Source organism: Osmerus mordax, chromosome 1 (genome assembly GCF_038355195.1).
Source record: "Osmerus mordax isolate fOsmMor3 chromosome 1, fOsmMor3.pri, whole genome shotgun sequence".
Classification (NCBI taxonomy): domain Eukaryota; kingdom Metazoa; phylum Chordata; class Actinopteri; order Osmeriformes; family Osmeridae; genus Osmerus; species Osmerus mordax.
Window position 1 is genome coordinate 18,580,971 of NC_090050.1, and position 23,404 is coordinate 18,604,374.

The 23,404-nt window shown below is 48.9% G+C and overlaps 2 protein-coding genes across 3 annotated transcripts in view; one reads left to right on the forward strand and one right to left on the reverse strand.

Annotated features, from left to right (window-relative positions):
* Positions 1–403: 403 nt before the first annotated feature.
* Positions 404–4,173, reverse strand: tmem183a (transmembrane protein 183A). Of its 2 annotated transcripts, none has more exons than XM_067238974.1 (8): positions 3,988–4,173; positions 3,529–3,618; positions 3,144–3,314; positions 2,782–2,941; positions 2,365–2,545; positions 1,899–1,979; positions 1,617–1,772; positions 404–1,508 (listed from the first exon to the last, which is right to left on the reverse strand). In XM_067238974.1, exons 1-8 carry the CDS (start codon positions 4,049–4,051, stop codon positions 1,323–1,325), a joined length of 1,089 nt encoding a protein of 362 aa, XP_067095075.1. In that variant the 5' UTR covers positions 4,052–4,173; the 3' UTR covers positions 404–1,322. The 2 variants fall into 2 exon arrangements, with proteins under 2 accessions (XP_067095075.1, XP_067095074.1); XM_067238973.1 differs by having other exon boundaries at positions 1,617–1,775.
* A 1,667-nt stretch (positions 4,174–5,840) lies between these two features.
* Positions 5,841–23,404, forward strand: part of ppfia4 (PTPRF interacting protein alpha 4) — a 37,130-nt gene continuing 19,566 nt past the window's right edge. The window contains 1 exon segment of the mRNA XM_067230854.1: positions 5,841–6,095. Within this exon segment, the coding sequence (XP_067086955.1) occupies positions 5,841–6,095 (255 nt within the window).

Below are 23,404 nucleotides of genomic sequence, written 5' to 3' on the forward strand. Positions count from 1 at the left end.
GTCGCGATGTTGTCACCGCTTGGAGCGTCCAGTCACCTGTGCGCACTTGTGACAACTATGGCCACCAATGGCAAAGCTCAGAGAGCATACTGGGAAGTGTAGTTCTCCGGAACGGGAGTATTTTAGGGAGTGACGTGATGCACCAGCCCGTTGACAGGGGCGGTCACTTGGCACAACCTACAACACTCTACAAGGTTGCGAGGCAAGATATTTTATCTTTCATAGCGCAGCACTTGTCCACAGGAGGGCAGCCTTGTCAAAAGAATGCTTTGTGGACTGTGGACTGAGATTAAGACACAGGCTCCAACATGTCCCTTTTTCAATATTTAGATAGAAACCAATACAATTACTATTCTTGTGTGTAAAAAAAAACAGAAACACACAAACACACAAGGTTGTTTGTAGTTGTACTTTAGTGCAATCTTTTTGGTCAGTCAGTGGAGATCAATTTCAACACAGAGCCGAACAGGCCTCATACAAACAAAACAATCCTGATAAACACGGGCACCTGACATGCCCACTAAATAGTTGACTCAACTATACATCAAGCTACAATCAAGTCCTACGCTGCGCATTAAAAACTATTTTGGATCACATTAGAATGTACAACTGAATCAAAGTCAAACATCTGTACTCCAACTGATTGAGGAAAACGATAAGAGCTCTTCTGTTGACCGTCCTTGACAGCCCATTAATCATATACACTATGATCAAGCATGATGATGTTTTCATTTTTTTACTGACATTCTTTACATTGCATGACATACAACTTGAGAAACCCAATACTGAGTCATCATTACCATCATAATGTAGATCCAGTGCAGCAGGATTGATCTCCTACCCCAGCCTTGATGAAGACACCAAAGCAGGGAGCATCACAGAAGAAAAACTAACCAATGGTCAAATCAAAGTTGGAAAGCAGATGTTGCTTGAGGTAAGTCTTTGGCTCTTCCTATAGAGAACACTGATCTATCTGCCTTAAGAATGCTAGGAATCCTCAGAGACCAATGCTGGCCAATAGAAATAGGGTATTTTAAAGTTAAAAAGGAAATAAACAAACACGGCAAATCCTAAATCCCCATTCCAAACTGATTAATTAAATCATGAGTTCCCTCATTTAAAAGAACACATCAACAAATCAAAAGCCAATGCAGAAGGAAGTGATCATCCCTGCTTCCCTCAGATCCCATGTGGTTGATGCTGCAGAAGAGGAGGGCTCAGAGAGAGGAACAGAGGGGCAAAGACACTGCAGAAGAATATACGAGCTACAGGAACAGTGGATAAGAGGCTGTGGTGTGGGGAGGAGGGGTGGAGGAGAGGTTCTATGTGTAGGGAGAGGGTGGGTACTGCGGATGCCACCAGTCCATGAGTCTCACGCTGTGTACCGGGTCCAGCACCACCTGGGTCCCCCCCTGCTCCCCCGCCTTCCTCCCCCTCTGGAGGGGAGAGTCCTGGAAGAGCAGGCGAACGCGGTGGTGACGCATGTCTGTGCTCACGTTGATGGTGAACTAAGGAGAAGCACACCGAGCACAGCAGTTAGGCAGGGCAGGGGAGAACGCTCCCTGCTGGTGACGGTGGGTATAGCAGGCGGAGGAGGTAGGCAGGCAGGTACTTACCAGGGTAAGGGTCATCCCCATGATGACTGGGTTGAGCCGTATGAAGTTGAGAGTGGTGACTTGTAGCAGGTAGCAGTCGGAGTCTGGGTTGGAGTGGACCTCTTCGTACTGCCTGGGCAGCAGCAGGGCCCGGGTACTGCCGTTCTTACAGCGCGCCTGCTGGAGGGAGATAAGAACAGACATGTAAACACCAGGTTTATCTCTACCTTACAGCCTACTCTCATGTCCGTTTCAGTGGCTACACAAACCCCCTGTGGTGCAAAGAGAACATCAGACTCACACCTGCTTTATGAACTTGAAGTTGAACTCCCACATGGGCTCTGGTCGAGTCCCGACCACCTTGTTGTCCCAGAACAGCAGACACTACAGGGAGAAACACAGCCATTAGGATCTGGAAGCACTACACGTTAGCCTGCAGAAGGCCTTGGCTGGCCTACTGAACCTTTATCCTACCTCTTAAGAAAGGTAGGATCGATTTTAGACCATCCCCTCTTTGAGGAATTTGATCTTCAGGTCAGAGTTACAGGGTTCCCAGGGCAAAGCGCAATAGATTTCGATAACCCTTTGTCCCTAGAGCAATAGGCATGCTTAACTTTCACCCAAAGGTCACTGCTATTACATAATTCATCTTTTATAGATTGAATTGTTGTATAGTTTTGTGTGATCTGTGCTTTGCTGCAAAGCAAATTTCCCCCAGTGGGACAAAAGAGAAACGTCTGACCTGGACGCACCGCCATGTTGTGTTTACCTTGGAGTTGAGCAGGGTTGTGGGCGTGGCCTCGGGAAGCAGCGGGCTGTGGGAGACGCGCGAGCTGAACGGCTCGTACAGGTGGAAGAGGGAACGAATGACCCGCACCCGCAGGCAGCGCATCCTGGCCACGCTGCCCGGCTGCAGGCGCAGCGGCAGGTGGGCATCCAGACTGTAGTGTCTGCAGGACGGAAGACAACACGCGTCTTTAAGGTTTCAACTGGGCACTCCACCTCAGTTCTACACTGAGAATAACTCAGATCTGAGAGCGTCTCTTAGGACTCATTTCAGAAGAGGAGTGCATACAAAGCTATACCAACAATGACCATGTATTTTGCCTTGTCGTTACATGTTGTGTGTTGTAGGTGAAGTGATCCAATGACAGAAAGGAGGAGGACCCATGGAGAGGAAGCTCACCTCCTGTAGAGCCTGGTCCAGAAGGCTGCGGTACAGGTGACGGTCCAGGCGCTCCTGCAGACCAGAGCAAACCTACACACGTCTTCTGGACGGATGTAGGCTGCCAGCACCAGCCAGATATCCATAGGGTACTCCCCCCCATCACTGCATTCACTGCTCTCTGATGTAGCACACACAACATACACACATGAACTCGTCAGCATCAACACAATCCATCTTCTCATTCTTTCTTGGCCATTATTCTTCACGACTTTGCTCTACTACACAGCTTCACAGTCATCATTTGTATCAATGGCAGACATTGGTATCGATAACATGAGTATCCAGGTATAGATTTGAGAATGTCCACAAGCGTAGTGCACCTTTTCTTCTCTTGTTTTTCTTCTTGCGCGCCCCTTTGCCGTCGTTCTCTCCATCCTCTTCAGGGTCCAGGTCGTCACTGCTCTCCAGGGTGTCAGCTGTGACGCTGGCCACAGACGACAACACTTCCTGTACAGGACCATGTGACGCCTCCAGCCCACACAGCAACTTTACTGGAAAATACATAGAAAGCAGGAGATGAGAATAAGACAACTAAATGTACAGTTATACTGTTAAATGTACTTAACTGATTAAGGTACCCAAGATACGAAATGAACACAAAGCAGTTTTATTATTGTAACCTTGACCTCGAAAAGAGTGAGCTATTTGACACTCATGCAACAACGATCTGCCCTGATATCAGAATAAAAAACTAGTTAAGACTACCTTCTTTTTCAACTGCATTTGCAACGGCCTTCTTCACCCTCCCAGACTTCACAATTGCTGGATCGGCATTGGCGAAATCAGCAACAGTCACTGTGGGAAAGAGGAAAATGATGCCATCATTCATTTTCTGTCAAGAATCTGTCTTATCACTATCCATCCCACCACGCACTAGCTACAGTAACCTGGTTAGAGACGTACAGTATCTTATGTGGGCCCCAGTGTTACTGAAGTATAGCCTACTGTTAGTTAATGATGAATGTGTACAGTTTTGAAAGATATTTCATTTTTCCTTCTAACGAGAAATTACATATCTTGCTTGGACACGTCCACTTGACCAAAGGAACTAGGGTGGAGTGAAGGCAAGATCAAAGAAACACCCTTCTATTAGGTACTGTACCGAGTCCCGACTGATTGAATAAACCACACAGCTACTTGAGCTAGCTAGCCTCGTCAACACACCTGATTCCGAACAGACGTCCCCGGCCCGAAATTTCAGCCGTTTTCGGTTCCCTTTCTTGGGCATAACGGTAACAAGGGTCTTTGGCCGCCTAGCGAGGCTGTTTGTCCTGCCATGTCTCAGTGACAAGCAGAGGAAAAGAGAAAATGAGAAAAATGAGGGAGAAATTGAAAAAAGCTCCTCCAGGATCTTCAGCCATCATGGAATGGACCTAAAGGCTTCCGTAGTTGGGTTATAACAACGCGAGAGTATGGTTCTAAACGTGCTGTCTGTTTTATGCGTTTAAAATGGTATTGGTTTTAGACAGAAATCTTTTTTTTTCTTCAGAAAATACCTCAATGACAAAATTATATTTTTATATATTCTAATTCTATTTTAATTTAAAAAATGAAAATTGTCATTGAGGTGTTGTGCTTCAATTATTTCAGAACATAAAATCTACCATCACAGGCTACAACATTTCAATAATTTTATGATTCATTCTTAAACGGGTTATATTTCTCTCGCAGTTGGTTAGGCTGTCAAAATTACCTTAAAATAAAATTACATAAAAAATAACTACCTTAAAATAACCACCTGGAATGTTAGAATGAGCGCATCGCAATGGATTGTGATTGGACGAAACACCTTAGTGGAACTCCTTGATATGAAGTTATAGTTTAGATGTGTTACAAAGTCACTGAAGCTACTGGAAAATATTTTCTGATTTCCTTAATTTAACATGAATACGATGTTCAATGTTGTACGTGCTAGCCTGCTAACACGTAGAAAGATGAGTGATGAGATTATAGGCTATTTAGACAGTTACTGCTGAACAGAAAATATAGATTCGCCTAATAAGTAGCCTACAGATAGCGCTATCAATATCATTACGACTAATTGTGATGTGAATATGATCGTATTTTCTATCCTATTTCAGACTATGCCAGTTCAATTTTTTTATGTCCCACCAGGGAGCGCTGCGCATGACACTATTTTGGTCTCAGACTCACCAGAGCGTGCCGCACGTGCACATTACAACAGTGCCGTGAACGCGCATAGTGGTGCTGATGTGAGGAGTTGTCGCTACCGCTTGAGCGGAATGTCTCAAGATTCTCCGTAAATATGAGTGTGCTTTCGTTACTGAAAAGGGGAGAGTAAACGTCGTGCGTATTGGCTCATCGATAAATTGCATTGTTCTTCTCTAGATTATAGGGACTTGCTCCCTATCCTTATTCGTAGTGGTGACAGCTGCGGAAACACAAGTGTGTGAGGGAGGAGTGTGTGAGGGACAGAGCGTGTGTCGGCTCGGCGGCGGTGTGGAGAGGAGATGGCAGCGGCTAAGACGGCGGATACCGCAGAAATGCCTTGCTCTCGCGGAAAAAAGGAACGATTTACGGCAACTGGTGGGTGTTGAATCAAAGGAGCCCCGGAAATCGCGTGAAATTTGATCTGTTGGAATATATCATCCCTGTGCTCGCATCAGTGAACAAGTATCGTTGAGCTGTCAATCAAATCACAGTGGAATCGGGAGTGCATGGCTCTGAGCTGGGCGGATCTCCTCGCGAGGTGATAAACGCCGGTTGATATGGAAAAGGTCAAGATCGTCTCATTTCAGACTAATTGACCAAAATAAGACTCAAAATAAAGCGATGACCATATGGTTGAATGCTGGCTTTTGCAATTGGTCTCTTTAAAAGTTTTTAATAGAAAACGTATTTATTGCGCACCCCTTCCGATTTGTGATAAACTGTATAGACCTCCCATTCCTCAATCTGGTGTAGCTGGGGTGTCTCGCACATACATGATGCCACGCTCTTATTCCCCACTGCAATAGCCTACTATGTTGTAGGATTGTAATAAGGCAGCGGCGAAGATGATGTGCGAGGTGATGCCGACCATAACCGAGGGGGACTCGGGTGGTCCTCCCAGGGGCGGCAGCACCCAAAACGGCGCCGACCAGGAGGCCAACTTCGAGCAGTTGATGGTAAACATGCTGGACGAGAGAGACAAGCTACTCGAATCACTGCGTGAGACCCAGGAGACCCTCATCCAATCACAGACCAAGCTGCAAGGCGCCCAGCACGAGAGGGACGTGCTCCAGCGTCAGATCAACGCAGCGCTGCCTCAGGTACGCTTCCTAAGACCCAGCCTGGCTGATAGGGACCTGTAGCCTATCTACTCCAGCTGTAGCTAAAAAAGGCACAGCCTCCTTCTAGCTACTCAATGCATTCCCAGGAGGCCTGTCTATAACTGCTTGGCACAGGGGATAGGACTACATTTAATGTCTGGATGGTCCATAGTTAAATCTCTGACCAGCCATGCCCTCTTACAGTAAATACTTGAACATTAAAGGCTCCTAATCCAGCCATCCACTGTCTCTAGTCCTTTTTACCTGTTGTGGACTATGCCACCTTTTAAGGAGTGGTGACTAGAAGAAGAGCTTAAGGCAGAGAACACAGTCCCAGTCAGCTTGATTGGAGTGGAACCAACAATCTTTTGTTCTTAAAGCTTGCAGGCTATCCACTGCCAACAGGCTTAACCCACTTGGCAGTGGAGGTAAAATTCTTGCCATGACTGGAACCCTCCACTGTGAGATCCTCATGGTGAATCCAGTCTAACACGATTCAATAGGACATCACTAAGCTGTTCAGCAGAATATGTTGCAACATGGAATGTGTTAGTGGACCTGGAATGGTTTGGAACATTGCTGATGCAGAACCAGGAAGACAGGGAAGCGCTCGTGTGTGTGCGTGTGTATGTGTGTGCCTGCTGTGCTGGTTCCTTACTGATGGTGACAGCATGGGTGCAGCCTCTTGAGAAAGAAACATGGCCGACTGTTAGTGTACACGGCCCTGGGCTGCTTGCTCCTTTCCCAGATCTGTGTGTGTGTGTGCATACTAGTGTGTGTGACTGTGTGGGAAGGGACTGTCATGCTTGTTTTCTAATCTTGGTTGGTTTAGCAAAATGTTTTATTTCTGTGATAATAAGTATTATACAGTCAGAGACCTAGGGGCAATGTCTACAGTTCACCCACATATACACAAACACATACACATTTCAGACTTGCATCACAATTACATGTAATTGTGCTACGGTATGTAATTCTCAGCAGACAGGGAGTGTTAGGGAGCTCAAGTCAAATCTGTTCATCCTGTCTCTAGAATTTCTAGAAATCAATGTAGCTATTATCCCCACCCCACATCCTCACCCATTCCAGGGACTGATACAGGACTTATGACAAGGCAGCTATGAAAACTCTCCTCCCCCTCTCTTCTCACTTCAGCCCTGGAGTCAGTCTGTGTGTGTGTGTGTCAGTGTGTGTGTGTCTGTATGTCTGTCTGTGTGTGTGTGTGCTCTCTCAGCCCAGCCCGGATGCCGGCTGTACCCTGAGCTGATCTGAGACGGATGCATCGGTCATGACATGACCACAGTGCCCTCCTTACCCCTCGCTGCCACCCTCTCATCTGGCCTGCACAGTAAACATTCGACTCCACCTGTGTGTGTGTGTTTGTGTGAGTATGTCTTCTCCTGGGTGTCTGACACCACAGGGCTTGGACTGGCCTGACCCAGAACTGTCAAATCTTCACTATCATGCATGCACACACATACAAGCACACATACAAGCAAGCACACAGACATACACGTGCCCGCACCCCAGGACGGATGTGTTCATTAACCACAAAGAAAAGAGTTTCAGATTAACATGTCAGCCCATTACAGTGCATAATACTACTAATACAGTCCTCAGGGATGGCTTTTCCCATAGACAAATGAGCTTTTAAGCAGACACACACACACACATAGTGGCTCTCCTTCCAGTGTATAAGAGCTGTGTGTGTGTTTACAATGTGAAGGGTGGTTCAGGCACTGCGGGTGGGTGGGTGTGATTACACGTGTGGGCCTCGTTCTCCTCTGATCCTCGTCCGCTTGCTGGCTCTATAGCTCCCTCCATGTTTGTGCCTGTGTGAAAGTATATGAGTGTGTGTGTGTTAAGTCCAGGTCGGACTGAATAGGCCGTGAGGGCCTGTGTAGAGTTGATGTGATTGTGGATGAAAGGCTTGACTACAGTGTGCACACCGGTTTATGTGAAAGGCGGTGGTGTGTGTAGAAGGTGTCCCGGCGTTTGTGTGTGTGTGTGTGGGAGGCAGTAGAAGGTGTCCCAGTGTGTGTGTGTGTGTGTGTGTTGGCATGTGTGTGGGAGGCAGTAGAAGGTGTCCCAGTGTGTGTGTGTGTGTGTGTGTGTGTGTGCGTGTGTGTGTGTGTGTGTGTGTGTGGGAGGCAGTAGAAGGTGTCCCAGTGTGTGTGTGTGTGTGTGTGTGTGGGAGGGAGGCAGTAGAAGGTGTCCCAGTGTGTGTGTGTTTGTGTGTGTGTGCGTGTGTGTGGGAGGCAGTAGAAGGTGTCCCAGTGTGTGTGACAGTGGAGGCCCCAGTGAAGGCAGCTGTTCTCCTTTTGTTTTCTAGGCTGAGGCAGAGGTGGCCGCTTGTTTCCCAGCATGTGTGTGTGTGTGTATGTGGGTGTGTGTGTAAGTGTGTGTGTCAGTTGGCGGAAATAGACCCTGTTGTGTCTGACTGGAGCAGGTGTCATAACAAACAGGGGGTAAAGGGGGTGGGGGGAGCACACACACACATTATACACTCATTACTGACCCTTCGCACACACACATGGACACACACCTCATTACTGACCCTTCGCACACACATCCTCTCTCTTATGGCCTTTTGTCAGCAGAGTTTGTGTCTGTTTACTAAATCCCTCCATAATCTGACCCCTTATTCCGGCCCGCTATTTGTTTTAGAGCTAGTTAGAGCTACTGAGGACACCTATTCCTCCTAGGTAGACCTTCCCTACTGACAGGGCTGTCACCACTGAACACAGAGTTTGAATATCCGCTTTGCACAGAGTGGTGAGTCGTTTTTCAACTGCAAATTTGACCTTGACTGTGTTGCTTCCATATTGTTCACTCGGTGTGCTGTACTGCTTGTGTGTGTGTGTATGTGAGTGTCTCTGTACTGATTGAGTGTGTGTTCCAATCCATCCTCTTTCCTTCTCAAGTATCAGTCGGTCCAGGTTGATCTCAGTCTGTCCCTTTGCCCTTCCTCTGCGTGTAATGCTGCCCACAGGCCCGCCCTGGAACAGCCTGATGTCAGGCTCCTCATCCTCCCCTTCCTTCCTCCCTCTCGTCTCCACTCTCTGTCCAGCGGTCCAGCTGTGTTGGCTGCTCAGTTAGCAGGTGGCCCTCTGTACTGTACTTTAGTTGTGAGGAGGTGGGGAGGGATAGTTCATCAATAAGCCAGTAGCTCCATTAGCTGCTCCATTAGGACAGACAAGACCCCCGGACTCCTGTCATCGGCTCTGCTCCCTGACGGCTCTCTGTCTCCACACAGCCCCGTCCAGCATAGGACCACACTTCAGACCACAGCCCACTGCATGGTTCAGTATAGCAGCAAACCTCTGACTTCCTGTGTGTGTGTCTGTGTATGTGTGTCTGTGTATGTGTAGAGTCCAAAGTTCAGATTATTCAGCAGTGTTCTGAGGACTGACTAGGAGAGTTGAGGTGGGGTGAGCCACTCATGTTCACCACCACAATGTCTTGCACTGAAACGCCAGCACAGCATACACTATGTATGTGTGTGTGTGTGTGTGTGTGTGTGTGGAGAGAGTGTGCCCAAGGCTAGCATTGGTTACACATGGGTGAGCAAGCCAGCTAGATTCACCATGATGGGAGAATATTAAGAGGGCCACTGAGTGGAAAAATTACCACGTTTTTGTAAACCCCAAATCTTTCATCTCACGCAATATTATATAACTGACAATGTTTCAAAAGGGGATGAATTACACGTTTGGTGTTCTGTTGGGGAGAAAAGCAGGAATGTAGACAATGACGAGAGAGAGGGTAAGTGAGTAGTTTGATAAAGCTGCAGGAAGCTACAGAATGTGAGAGCACAGGAAGGTAGAGCCTGGGCCTCATTAGCTGGAAAGGTTCAGGAAGCTGGAGTTTAATGAACCACCTCTGTGTTGGCCCTGTGTTGGCCCTAACTGACACTACCCAACTATCTCTCCTTCCTTGGACGTTCTCTCCTTTCTCTTTCTCTCTCCCTCTCCCTCTATCTGTCTCTCTCGCTCTCTCTTTCTGGGTTCCTGGGGTGTAGGGCTGGCCCCTGTCCCAGGGCCACACATGTCCCCAAGTCGGAACATTTAATAGAATATTAGCCCACTATGGTAGCTCCCTCACCCTGCGTCGCTCCGTCCCTCGTTCTGTCCATCGCTCTGCTATGCCAGGGCCATCTGTTTCCCAGTGCAAGGCACGTTTAGCTCACCCAGGTGCCAATATGTCCCCCTGACTCCTTGAAAGACAGGAAGGGAGAGAGAGAGGAGGGATAGAGAGAGGAGGGAGGGAGGGAGGGAGGGAGGGAGGGAGGGAGGGAGGGAGGGAGGGAGGGAGGGAGGGAGGGAGGGAGGGAGGGAGGGAGGGAGGGAGGGAGGGAGGGAGGGAGGGAGGGAGGGAGGGAGGGAGGGAGGGAGGGAGGGAGGGAGGGAGGGAGGGAGAGGGAGGGAGGGAGGGAGGGAGGGAGAGGGAGGGAGGGAGGGAGCGAGAGAGAGAGAGAGAGAGAGGGAGCGAGGGAGCGATGGAGGGAGAGAGAGAGAGAGAGAGAGAGAGAGGGAGGGGGGAGGGGGAGGGAGAGAGGGAGAGAGAGAAAGGGAAAGGAGAGCAGGTCAGGAAATACCTGGATCTCAGTGAGCAGAGCTGCTTCTTTTTGTCGATTGATAGTTTGAAGATCTGTGTGTGTCTCTCTGTGTGTGTGCCTGTGTGTGTGTGGTTGAGTGAGTGTACATGTGTGTGTGTTAGCACCCTCTCTCGTTCCGTTATCGGTAGCACCTTATCAGCCATCCAAATGAGATCTGTCACTTCGCAGGCTCTGTAAGAGGTGGCCTCTATCTCCTTAATCGTCTAAAGCAGCGTTGCATCCTTCACAAGACATCATTAGGTATTCTAGATTAAGATGCAACCTCCAGAGATCAGCCCAGGGGTGTGTGTCCTCTGCTAACATTTCATCCCTGTCCACCAGGCCCATCCATCTCCCCCTGCAGGGCCGGAGCCTGAGGCTGATGGATCAGCCCGACTGGACTCTTATGAGACTTGGGTAATGCTGAGTCAGTGTGTGTGTGTGCTCCATCAATTTAACTACTCTCATATATTATATACCAATTCCAACGGGCAGTTTTGGTCTCGTACAGCCGCATGCATTAGTACAACCACGCACATAAAGTAGAGTAGACTGCACACATATCCTCCCATGTTCACACACACATGCTGCACACTCACATGCTTACCTGTTCAAGAGAGTCAAGAGTTCAGAAGTTAACAGGTAAGGCTTCGTTCTAACTGCTTACAGTAACAGACACAGGGCTCAGTACAGATACACATGCACAGCTAGAGACAGACATAGAACTAGAGGTGGAGCAAGAGGCAGATACAGAGCTACAGCCAGTTACATAGCTAGAGACAGACATAGAACTAGAGGCAGATGCAGAGCTAGAGGCAGAGACAGAGCTAGAGGCAGATACAGAACTAGAGAGAGTTACAGAGCTAGAGACAGACATAGAACTAGAGGCAGATGCAGAGCTAGAGGCAGAGACAGAGCTAGAGGCAGACCTAGAGACAGACATAGAACTAGAGGCAGATGCAGAGCTAGAGGCAGAGACAGAGCTAGAGGCAGAGACAGAGCTATAGGCAGAGACAGAGCTAGAGGCAGAGACAGAGCTAGAGGCAGAGACAGAGCTAGAGGCAGAGACAGAGCTAGAGGCAGAGACAGAGACAGAGCTAGAGGCAGAGACAGAGCTAGAGGCAGAGACAGAGCTAGAGGCAGAGACAGAGCTAGAGGCAGAGCTTGAGGCAGAGACAGGGCTCCTTCACTGATGAGGTGAGACAGGTACAGTGATAACACAGCTGATCTGGTCTGTAGCTGACGTAGATCTCCCCTCTGCTGTCCCGCCATGGGGGTAATGAATGTGCTCCCTGCCTGTGTGTGTGACCAGCCCCGTCTCCACTCGGCTCCCTGCCTCCACCCACCAGGTACCATAGAGGATCTGCAGGAAGGAGAGGGGCTGTCAGCACCAGGCAGGCTCCAGTGCAGGGAGGACTGGAACACACGCAGGTCTAGCCAGCAGTCTGGTTGTGCAAGACTCCGGTTTGATCACTTTGCAAGGCTGTATCCTCACACACGAGCATGCACAGTCCGTCTCACTGCCTGTCTGTCCAACACACACGCAGGCATGTGTTTGGAACCTCTTTAAGTGTGAGCAGCGTGGAGAGACTCCCAGTGTCACTGTTGTGAAAGTGACAAGCTGCATTTCATGGACCAGATGAAGCATTGAAGTTCTTCAAATCCAGTTATGGGTTCTACCCAGGACTTAGCCCTGCTGCTGCCTGGGACCTTGAACTGAGAGAGAGAGAGAGAGAGAGAGAGAGAGAGAGAGAGAGAGAGAGAGAGAGAGAGAGAGAGAGAGAGAGAGATTGACACAGAGAGTCACGGCACCAAAATCCTCGGACTAGTAATCCGAAGGTTGCCAGTTCGATTCCCGGTCATGTCAACTGACGTTGTGTCCTTGGGCAAGGCACTTCACCCTACTTGCCTCGGGGGAATGTCCCTGTACTTACTGTAAGTCGCTCTGGATAAGAGCGTCTGCTAAATGACTAAATGTAAATGTAAATGAAGGCTGGAGAAGGAGAGAGGGAGGACACAGAGAGCAAAGGATGGTGCACAAGGCTGACTCAACAGAGCTGGACATGGATGTGAATGTCTTCCAGTCATGCTAGAGGAGCGAGCCACATCATGCTTCATCATCAGCATCCTCATTGTCATCATCATCATCATCATCAGAACGGTCACAGATAGAGAGACCTTCCATCAGAAACATACACTGAAATGAGACTAGTACTTCTTACCACAAGTGACTGGGAGAGCCCTGTGGCTGGTCTGTGTGTGTGCATGTGTGAGATGTCTAGAAGGATGTCGTAGTGTGGAGGGTCAGGCCTCGAGGGGTTGGCATGACGGGGGGGTTGAGTACGGTGGCATGCTACTGCCCTCAAACACACACTCACAGACATGCAAGGATAGTTCTCCCTCCCTCCCTCTCCCACCCTCCCAGGGGGCAGCGTGAGGAGTGAGAGATGTTCTGTTACTCAGGGCTATGGTCAGGAATAGTGCAAGGGTCAAGACTGGGCCTAGGATAAGGGCCAGCACTCAGGCTAGGGTCAAGACTGAGTTGTGAGTTATGGTCAGGACTAGAGCTAGGATCAAGACAGGGGCTATGGTTAGGGTCAGCATTAGGGCTAGGGTGAGGTCTGGGGCTAGGGTCAGGACAGGGTTAGAGATAGATGGAGCATGACTGAAATCTAGAAGATTTCTGTCCTGCTTTACCTCAAATAATCCCTTTTTCCTGCTCTCCCTTTTTCCCCACCTGATACGCAGATTTTCTATACATCATTCTTTATTTTCTTGCCCTCCTTTTTTTTTTGTTTCTTTCTCTCTCATTCTTGCTCCTTCAGTCTCTCAGTCGCTTTATCTTCTACTCTTTTATCAGCAGGAAGGACTTAGTATGTGTGCTGAGAGGTCTATTAGGGAGCGCAGCTATGTCAGATAATGTCCCATCATCCTCTACCTCTCCACCTCAATCCTGCTCCCTTATCTCCTCGTACATGCTGCTCTACCTCCCTCTCAACCTCCTCCGATCTTCTCTTCTACCTACCCCTCTACCTCCTACCCACTCTCCTACCTCCTATCTACTCCCCTGCCTCCTACGCTCCTACATCCTACCCTGCTTTCTACCTGCTGTATGGAGATCTAAAGCTATCACATATGTATTATTTACCCGTATCAGATTAAGAATGTGATGCATTCGTTGTCATAGACAGTGTTCATAGAAACAGTGAGGAGGAGTTGAGGCAGATCCATGTCTAATGTTTGCATGCTTACACGTGTGTGTGTGTTTGGATTTGTGTTGTGATAGAAGTCATAAAATGGCAGGAGGTTCGGTAAGCCCAGCACTTCACGCTTGAGGTCATTAGTGTGTGTGTGTGTGTGTGTGTGTGTGTCTGTGTGTGTGGGTGTGTGTACTCATGTGTGCATTACACCACCTTTAATAGTGCTGAGGGGGCGTTTGCTTCTTGAGTGCGTTTGAAAGTCTATGTTGTACATTTAATTATAATTCTAATAGGCAGGGGCCCTTTAAAACCTTATATGCCTCTCCGACTATCAACCTAGGCACACACTCATTCTGTCATGTACATACCCAAACACACTTGTTCGCAGTAACAATCTCTCTCTCTCTCTCTCTCTCTCTCTCTCTCTCTCTCTCTCTCTCTCTCTCTCTCTCTCTCTCTCTCTCTCTCTCTCTCTCTCTCTCTCTCTGACACACACACACTCTTACATATCATCTTTGTCATATCCAGATAAGTACAGCCTTTCTCTCTGATGAAGGTCAGTAAGCAGGGGAAGCCACATTACAATAATGGGCTTTGTGATGTGCCTTGCCCCAGTGCAAGAAAGGAATCATTAACACTATGCTGCTTCCCCCTCCAACCCCCTTCTCCTTTCAACCCGCTGTCTCTTTACAAGCACACACATGCCCACATACACACACACTCACACACACACACACACACACACCCTGCCCTGGTTAAGCTTACAGGGTTCCAAATCACAAGAGCAAGAGTTGTTTTCTTCCGGAGATAACTGAGTGTGTGCCCCCTGGTAGCTTGTGTGTGTTTGTGTTTCTGTGTGTTTGTTGAATGTTTGTGTGTGTGTGTGTGTGTTGGGGGTGAGTCTTTCACTGCTCAACTGGTGAGCCGGAGACATGACTAACACATTAATAACATGCGAAAGAGAGAGAGAGAGAGAGAGAGAGAGAGAGAGAGAGACGGGGAGGGAAGCAAACAGGCAAAGGTTTGAGAGAAAGAGATGGACCAAAGGGATCTGCGTGTGTGCCTGTGTGTGTTTGTGTGCAGGATCACTACATATAGTCGAGTTATGTAAAGGTCATCTGAAGCCCTATAGCCTAAATGAGACTGCTCCATCTCTCCTGTCCTCCGCCACCATCCTCCCACTTCCACTTCCTTTCACCCTTTCTTTCTCTTCTTCCTCTGCCTCTCCAATTTCAGTCACATCCTCTCCTTCCCTCCTCTCTCCCTCTCTCTCCCTCTCCTCTCTCCCCTCCCCCCTCCTCCCTCTCTCTCCCTCTCCTCTCTCCCTCTCCCTCCCTATCCTCTCTCCCCTCCCCCCTCCTCCCTCTCCTCTCTCCCCTCCCCCCTCCTCCCTCCCTCTCCTTCCTCTCTTTCTCTGTGCTCATGTGGTGCTGTATGGTGTTAGGAGGAGACAGAGCAGGAAGGCTGTGGCCATTTTGTACTCTGCTCTGCTTCTCTCCTCTAGTTGCCATCTTGCATGAGGAGAGTGGGGGGGGGGAGGGGGGTTAAGGGGGTTAGGGGGGGTGATGGCCCCCTTGGGGGCCGGCACACTCGTGAATACACACACATACACACACACACACTGTACTTTAATTGGTCCAGATTGGCTCCAGTCTGTGTGTCAGGGCACCGGCGTTCAGTGTAGCAAGTGACAGATACACACACATTGTGTTGGATCAAAGGATCCTTCTGTTATGGCATCTCTCTATCAGCCACGCCCCATATCCTCTCCTCTGTATCCCTCCATCCTCTCCTCCTCCAGCCCCTCCTCCTCTCCTCTGTATCCCTCCATCCTCTCCTCCTCCAGCCCCTCCTCCTCTCCTCTGTATCCCTCCATCCTCTCCTCCTCCAGCCCCTCCTCCTCTCCTCTGTATCCCTCCATCCTCTCCTCTTCCAGCCTCTCCTCTCCTCTGTATCCCTCCATCCTCTCCTCCTCTAGCCTCTCCTCCTCTCCTCTGTATCCCTCCATCCTCTCCTCCTCTAGCCCCTCCTCCTCCTCTCTTTAAAAATAGATGAGTGTCTGCTCCTGTAACACCAAACTGTTTCCATGGTTGCCACATTAATAAGAGTCCCTGCTTTAACAGCTTAACACGTCTGAGGAAGCGAGAGATGGAGAGAGAGAGAGAGAGAGATGGAGAGAGGGACGGACAGAGAGAGACGGAGAGAGAGAGAAATGGAGAGATGGAACGAGAGAGAGAGATAAATAGTGTGATGGAGAGAGATGGGAAAGTATAGCAGTGAAACCAATTTTAATTAAAAATTCCGACATAGATGGAGTTTATTAAGTGTCCATATTTACAGCAAATACCCACGCTCCCTCTCATGTCCTATGGATGAGCTGGAGGAGGAGTGTGTGTTTGTGTGTCTGTATGCGAGCCTCTGAAGGTGTCTGTGTGGGTCTGTTTGAGCATGTGTGTGTTTGTGCATGCATGTGTGATGCCTGTGTGTGTGTGTGTGTGTGTGTGTGTGTGTGTGTGTGTGTGTGTGTGTGTGTGTGTGTGTGTGTTTCAGCAAGCAAGGTTGATCATGACACCCATTCCATCATACTCATCCATGTCAAGTTATTTTTACCCCGGTCATTTTGATCATAGAAAATCATTTCTGCTTTCCCGACATTCTGCTTTCACACACACTCTGTTCCTCCTGTTCCTCCCTGTGGGAATACACAGATCCCGTTGGCTCCTGGTTAGCGCTGACCCAGCAGAATGCATGTCCGTCCCATCAGTGTTCCCCCTGACCCGAAGGGCAATGGTCCAATAGTTCCTGTCCTCCCAGCTTCTATACCTGGCCTCCACATGTACCTCCAAATAGCTCTCTGCCCTGCCCTTTTTGTGCATGCATGTGTGTGCATATATATGTGCGTGTGTGTGTGTTTGTGTATGTGTGTGTGTGTGCAGACTCAGGGTTTTCTTCTCACTACCTTGCTCACCTCTACAGCCCTTTGAATCCAGTCTCCATGGAAACGGGGGGAGGGGGAGGGTATAATGTTGACTTCCTGACACCTTCTGTCCTCTGAGACACCAGTCGTCAGCAACTCTGTGTGTATGTGTGTTTGTCTTTGTGTATATGTGTGTATATGTGTGTGTGTGTGTGTGTTGTAGTGGTTGGGGTGTTAGTTTGCACTGTGTTAGTACTGTATGTCCATCTGTGTCCATGTGGCAATGCTGTGTTCAGTGTTCAGCTTGTGAACATGCTTAGTGTGCCTGTGTGTGCTGAGAGGGAGATGTGTTGATCTCCTTCCCTCCTAGTCAAGTGTGAGTGTTCAGATCAGTGTGTGTTCAGATCAGTGAGTGTTCAGATCAGTGTGTGTTCAGATCAGTGTGTGTTCAGATCAGTGTGTGTTCAGATCAGTGAGTGTTCAGAGCAGTTAGTGTTCAGATCAGTGTGTGTTCAGATCAGTGAGTGTTCAGAGATCAGTGTGTGTTCAGATCAGTGTGTGTTCAGATCATTACTGACACTCTGATGCCTCTGTATTGTTTTAACCTTGAAAGCAGCTTCTGATGTGCAGCCAAATCGGACAGGCTGTGTTGTCTCTGTGTCTGGGGGAGATGGGGGAGATGGGGGAGATGTCCCTATAAATGACAACACATTTTTTGCATTTCTTTTACTGTATTTTGTGCCTGGGATGAACTTAGTACATCCAGCCTGTGTGTCCACGGTAACCATGGCTGCTCTCATCACATCACTGCCTCAGGGGAGTGCTCCATCATGTTGCCTCCTGTCTCAGGAAGGATTTAGGGTGACTCCTAGAGGCCAGGGACAAGGCTGGGGGGGGGGGTGATTTTGGGGATGCAGACCGGCCTCTTGTCCTTCATCTTTGAGTTAAGGGAGAGGAAACAGGGACAGGATTATTGAGACCCCACCCTACATTCAGTCAACAGCAGAGGATGCAAAGTCCCTCATGACACCTGACGGGTTGCCATGGATATTTGGGATGATGAGGCGGAGGACAGGGGGGGCAGGCAGGGAATGGGAGCGGTGTTGGAGGATGACATCATTCTGAAGCATGCTGGGAGGAAGGCTGCTGCAGGCACATGCATCTACAATATTTATAGAGACTAGAACAGATGAGCTCACCCACTGTGCTTTGCTGGCCACACACACACTCACACATGCACATGCTCTCTCAACAAGGGCAGAGCGAGACTCAGATGCGAAGCTGAAACAGAGGTTCTAGACAGTTCTAGCTGGGGAGCTAGCCTATCATCAGGACGCTGACGTTCCCCTCCTGGAGAGTTGAAGGTCTCCTCTCTGACTCCACAGCCCAGACCGCCTGCTCTGCTCTGACTGCAGGGCCGCTGGAGGCAGTGTACTACTGATGATAATCTAGGTCAAGATAGAGTGTGAGTTAATGAATTGTGAACAGGCCAGGAAGAGCACAGCAGACAGTGACACAGGGTGTTCTGTTAGCAGGAGGGGTGGAGAGGGTCTGTGGAGCACAGCAGACAGTGACACAGGGTGTTCTGTTAGCAGGAAGGTGGAGAGGGTCTGTGTAACAGCGCTAAACCAGTCCTGGCACCATTCCTCTCTATCTATACTTAACCCCAAGCTAACATTAGCCCAGGGCTAGCATGCATTTGCACACATAAACACATGACCCACACACATACAAGCATACACACACACGCACATACACAAATACTTTGTATGTGTCCTGGGTCACCCATGAAGGGGTTTGCTCTAGCTTGGGGCCCCTTGTACCGCCTGGCCATTCCCACTGTGGACATTGTAAAGCTATGCCTCTGCCGACAGCTAAGAAAGGCTGTCTCTGCCTTCGGGTGGAGCTGGAGACGTTCAAATACACTCACCTCACTCACTCACTCACACAACACACACACACACACAGACAGGACACGACTCCAACATTCTGTCCTTTAAATAATTTTCTGCTCTAATCTGGCCAGTGCTATGATGGCAGTGACAGTGTTTGTGTGTGTTTGTGTGTGTGTGTGTGTGTATGTGTGTGTGTGCCCATCACTGGGCACTGCATGATTTATTTATGAAATGTGATTTTTCTTTTCGGAGCTTTCCAGCCTTATAGCTCTAACTCACGCGCTCAAGTCCTCAAACATTTACACGAGCACACACACACACACACACAGTCTTTCACTTATCCTGGAACTGCATTATTTAATCCTGTAGTGTGAGTTGTGCATTTACAGTATGTGTATATGTTTATGGTATGGGATTGTTTGATGGTGTGACAGTCATATTTATGTCTGAGGTTTATTGTTTTTATGATGATGGAATCCTAACCTCCCTGTGAAGTCTGTCCTAGAAGAGAGGATGATAGGAGGGATGGAGAGGGACAGAGGACAAGCCGTAGAAAAGAGAGGAGGAGAAGGGTGAAGTCTTGAGAGAACAAGAAAGAGAAAGAATGGATGTGGTGAGCCAGGAGGAAGGATAGAAGGAGAGAGGAAGGGGGAGGGTGGAGGGACTAGATGGCTGTCTGACGCCTCGCTTTCAGGCGCCATGAAAGGTTCCTGTCGTGCCTCTGTCACCGCGAACACACACACACACATACACACACACACACAAGGTGTAGGGTTTCACCCTGCTACTGCCATATTGCTCTGTGTGAAGGGCAAGAGCAGTGTCCCTGACCTACACACACACGCTGAAGGACCAGAAGTCCAAATCTAAAGAGTGGCCTTCATTGTTGTGCTATGCCTGTCCTGTGGCACACCCTGTCACGGCAACACACCTTCATCTGAGTCTGAACAGCTGGAATCTGAGAGAGAGAGAGAGAGAGAGAGAGAGAGAGAGAGAGAGAGAGAGAGGGAGAGAGAGAGGAGAGAGAGAGAGAGGAGAGAGGAGAGAGAGAGAGGAGAGAGAGAGAGGAGAGAGAGGAGAGAGAGAGAGAGAGAGAGAGAGAGAGAGAGAGGAGAAGAGAGAGAGAAGAGAGAGAGAAGAGAGAGAGACAGAGAGAGAGACAGAGAGAGAGAGTGAAAAGAGAGAGATGAAGAGGATAGAAAGGGGGCGAAAGAGGTGAGGAGAGAAAGGAAAAGATACAGAGAGAAAGAAGATGGATTTTAATGACGTGAGCTGTGTGTTGGTAATGAGCATGCAGCAGTCCCTCTGGGCTGACCAGGAGGCTGTGGTTGACACCATGACTGCGAGAGACTGATATAGAACTAGAGAGAGAGAGAGAGGAGAGAGAGGGAGGGCAGGGGCAAACTGCTGTTCTCTGAGTTGCTGATGTGGGCAGTGTGAAGGAGACAGAGCTGACATGTATGTTTGCAAGATGTGGGAGGGAGGAAGGGAGGGAGGGAGGGAGGGAGGGAGGGAGGGAGGGAGTGGGAGGGAGGGAGGGAGGGAGGGAGGGAGGGAGGGAGAACAGTGAGGGGAGGAGGGTGAAGAGATGGAAGAGGAGAGAGATAAGAGTTGCTTTGGTGATAACTGTCTTTGACACCTGGACAGCAGGAAGATAGAGGGGAGGACGAGGGCGTGTGTGTATGTGCCTGTGTGTTTTGTGTGTAAGTGCACACGTGCTTGCTTTATTTCAGCGTGTGTGTATGTGTATGTGTGTTCACCCACTCCACGCTCTGTTACATTATAAAATGGATTCTCTCAGAGGAGAGCAAGTTCATCTGAGATTAGCAACGCTTCAAGAAAAACAGCATATAGAGGGATGGGGTAGTGAGAGAGTGTGGATGAGAGAGAGAGAGAGAGAGAGAGAGAGAGAGAGAGAGAGAGAGAGAGAGAGAAGAGAGAGAGAGAGAGAGAGAGAGAGAGAGAGTGAGAGCTAGAGGAAGGAAAGTAGACACAGGTTCTCGCTATAGGGTACATAGAAAAGAAAAGGAGAGAGGCTTTGAGAGGCAGAAGGATACAGAGGGAGAGAGCGTGTGACTTCTCCTGCATCTTCTTAGTTAGAACGTGTTACCTCGAGTGTGGCCGTTCTCACCCTGTTCCTGTAGCAGAGTTCTGGATGTGTGTGGCTCCTCCTGTTCCTGTAGCAGAGTTCTGGATGTGTGTGGCTCCTCCTGTTCCTGTAGCAGAGTTCTGGATGTGTGTGGCTCCTCCTGTTCCTGTAGCAGAGTTCTGGATGTGTGTGGCACGACCCAAACGGCACGGCCACACCTCCGTCAGCAAACTGACACAGCAAGAGATTATTGCTCTACACAAGCCACTGAATATTTATCCTTAATATTTATCCTCATCATATTCATCATTAATATTGATCAGTAATCCCAAATATTTGTCTCTCTAGCATATTCTCTTTCCTTTCATTCACCCCCTATCTCCCTCCTCCATCCTGCTGTCTAGATCATGGGCCAGTCAAGTGAAGGAGGCTGGGGGAGTTTTGACTGTATTGGAACTAGTATATTTGTCTGTATTTTTTGGTCAATAAAGGGGATCAGTTCCAACACTGATGCAATGCTTCCTATTCTCCTGAGTACCTTTAGTTGGCACTAGGGGTCTCTGTCCCATTACTAATGGAGGAGGAAGGTAAGGTAGGTAGTGTAGGTTGTAGCAGTAGGTCTGGTCTGACCTGGACTATTCTGACTGTGGACTAGCTACGAGTACCACTGGAGATCTCTGGAGATGCCAGCCTGCAACACACACCTGCTAGTTTCCATGACAACCAGGTTAAAGCGAACGGCATGCGGAAAGACGGACAGGATAAGAGACAGGCAGGCAGAGACAGAATGGAAGGAACACAGGCACCGAGGCAGAACAGTGATTTGACTGCAGCATGCAGGAGCATTTAGGCTGTAGATGACTGATATTAAGACAGCTCCTTGAGTGTGAACCCTCCTCACGTCCACTGCACATCTTCCCTCTCTCCTTCTATATCTCTCTTTCCTACCCCCCCCCCTCTTCCTAATTGTAAAGCCAGAGGCTGTTATTTGGAGCCTGTATCAAAGAGCTGTGTCAAGGCCTGTCAGAGCATGTGTTAATGGGTGTGTGTAAACTCCCTCATACCCTCACACACACACACACACACACACACACACACACATACATACAAAGATAAGGACACACTTAATCAGATTAGTACTAATGGGAGTGGCATAAGGTACATAAATTAACCAGTCCAATTTACTTTTACAGCAGTCACACGCACAGAGATGTGGTATTGTGTGTTTTGATGACAGGTGTGCTGCTCAGAGATAAGCAGGGAGGTTGTCAGCATAGCTTCACATCAGCTGTTCTATGTCCTTCACTTCTCTCTCTAATGAGGTTAGCAGGTACCTGTACCTAGCATCCTTGACTAGCACCTGTACCTAGCATCCCTGACTAGCACTTGTACCTAGCATCCATAACTAGCACCTGTACCTAGCATCCATGATTACAGGGTTGCCAACTTTTTCCAAAAACCTTGAGTGACATTTGGTATTTGGTGGGGCCAACCACAATTTTCCTGCAAAGCACCCCCCATGTTGCTTCACTCCATGTGCCTGCGTCTCATCCATTGCTGTTTACAACGTTAGCAGGACTACTTGTTTGGCGTTGCCTTTTCAGCGTGAGAAATACAAGAGCATGTGAAATGGTTGAAATGCGTGTGTCTCACGGCCAATGCGTGAGAGTTGGCAGCCCTGTGATTAGCACCTGTACCTAGCATCACTGACTAGCACCTGTACCTAGCATCACTGACTAGCACCTGTACCTAGCATCACTGATTAGCACCTGTACCTAGCATCACTGACTAGCACCTTTACCTAGCATCACTGACTAGCACCTGTACCTAGCATCACTGACTAGCACCTGTACCTAGCATCACTGACTAGCACCTGTACCTAGCATCACTGACTAGCACCTGTACCTAGCATCCATCACCTTGCCACCACTGCTAGCATTTCCATTAATGTGGCTAATTAAATTGACTTCTCACATTAGCAGCATCTTCGCTGGACACAATTAACAACTGCCATAGCTGATAGCTTAGGGGTTTGTGATGGTGACACGTCTCCCATGCTAACACCTGCTTAAACACACAAACACCTCTCTATTCAAGCTGCAGAAGATTTCTAAAGAGAGAGGTACTGTGAAAAGAGGGGGAAAGGAGGAGTCAGAGAAAGTAGATGTGGTGAAGAGAGGGAGCAGGTCTTGTTCTAGACTGTGCGCTAAACTGGGTCATGGCTGTTTGTTGAGGTAGAACACAGAGTACATTACATTTACATTTAGTCATTTAGCAGACGCTCTTATCCAGAGCGACTTACAGTAAGTACAGGGACATTCTCCCCGAGGCAAGTAGGGTGAAGTGCCTTGCCCAAGGACACAACGTCATCTGGCACGGCCGGGAATCGAACTGGCAACCTTCTGATTACAAGCCCGCTTCCCTAACCGCTCAGCCACCTGACTCCCATGAGAGTCAGGAGTCAGACCTGTTATTCTGACTGAGCAGGGTGCCCAGTGACACAGCCGGCTGGAGCTGTTCACCAGCCTGTGCAAGGCACAACACACTTCAGCCTGGGCACACAGCTACAACACAGTAGAAGGTCTGGTGTGTGTGTGTGTGTGTGTGTGTG

Coding starts and splice junctions, on each gene's coding strand:
- tmem183a (XM_067238973.1), bottom strand. CDS start 4,051: ATGCCCAAGAAAGGGAACCGAAAACGGCTGAAATTTCGGGCCGGGGAC. Junction 2,546..2,781: donor TGGACCAGGCTCTACAGGAG/GTGAGCTTCCTC, acceptor TCCGTCCTGCAG/ACACTACAGTCTGGATGCCC. Junction 1,509..1,616: donor TGGGGATGACCCTTACCCTG/GTAAGTACCTGC, acceptor GCTTCTCCTTAG/TTCACCATCAACGTGAGCAC.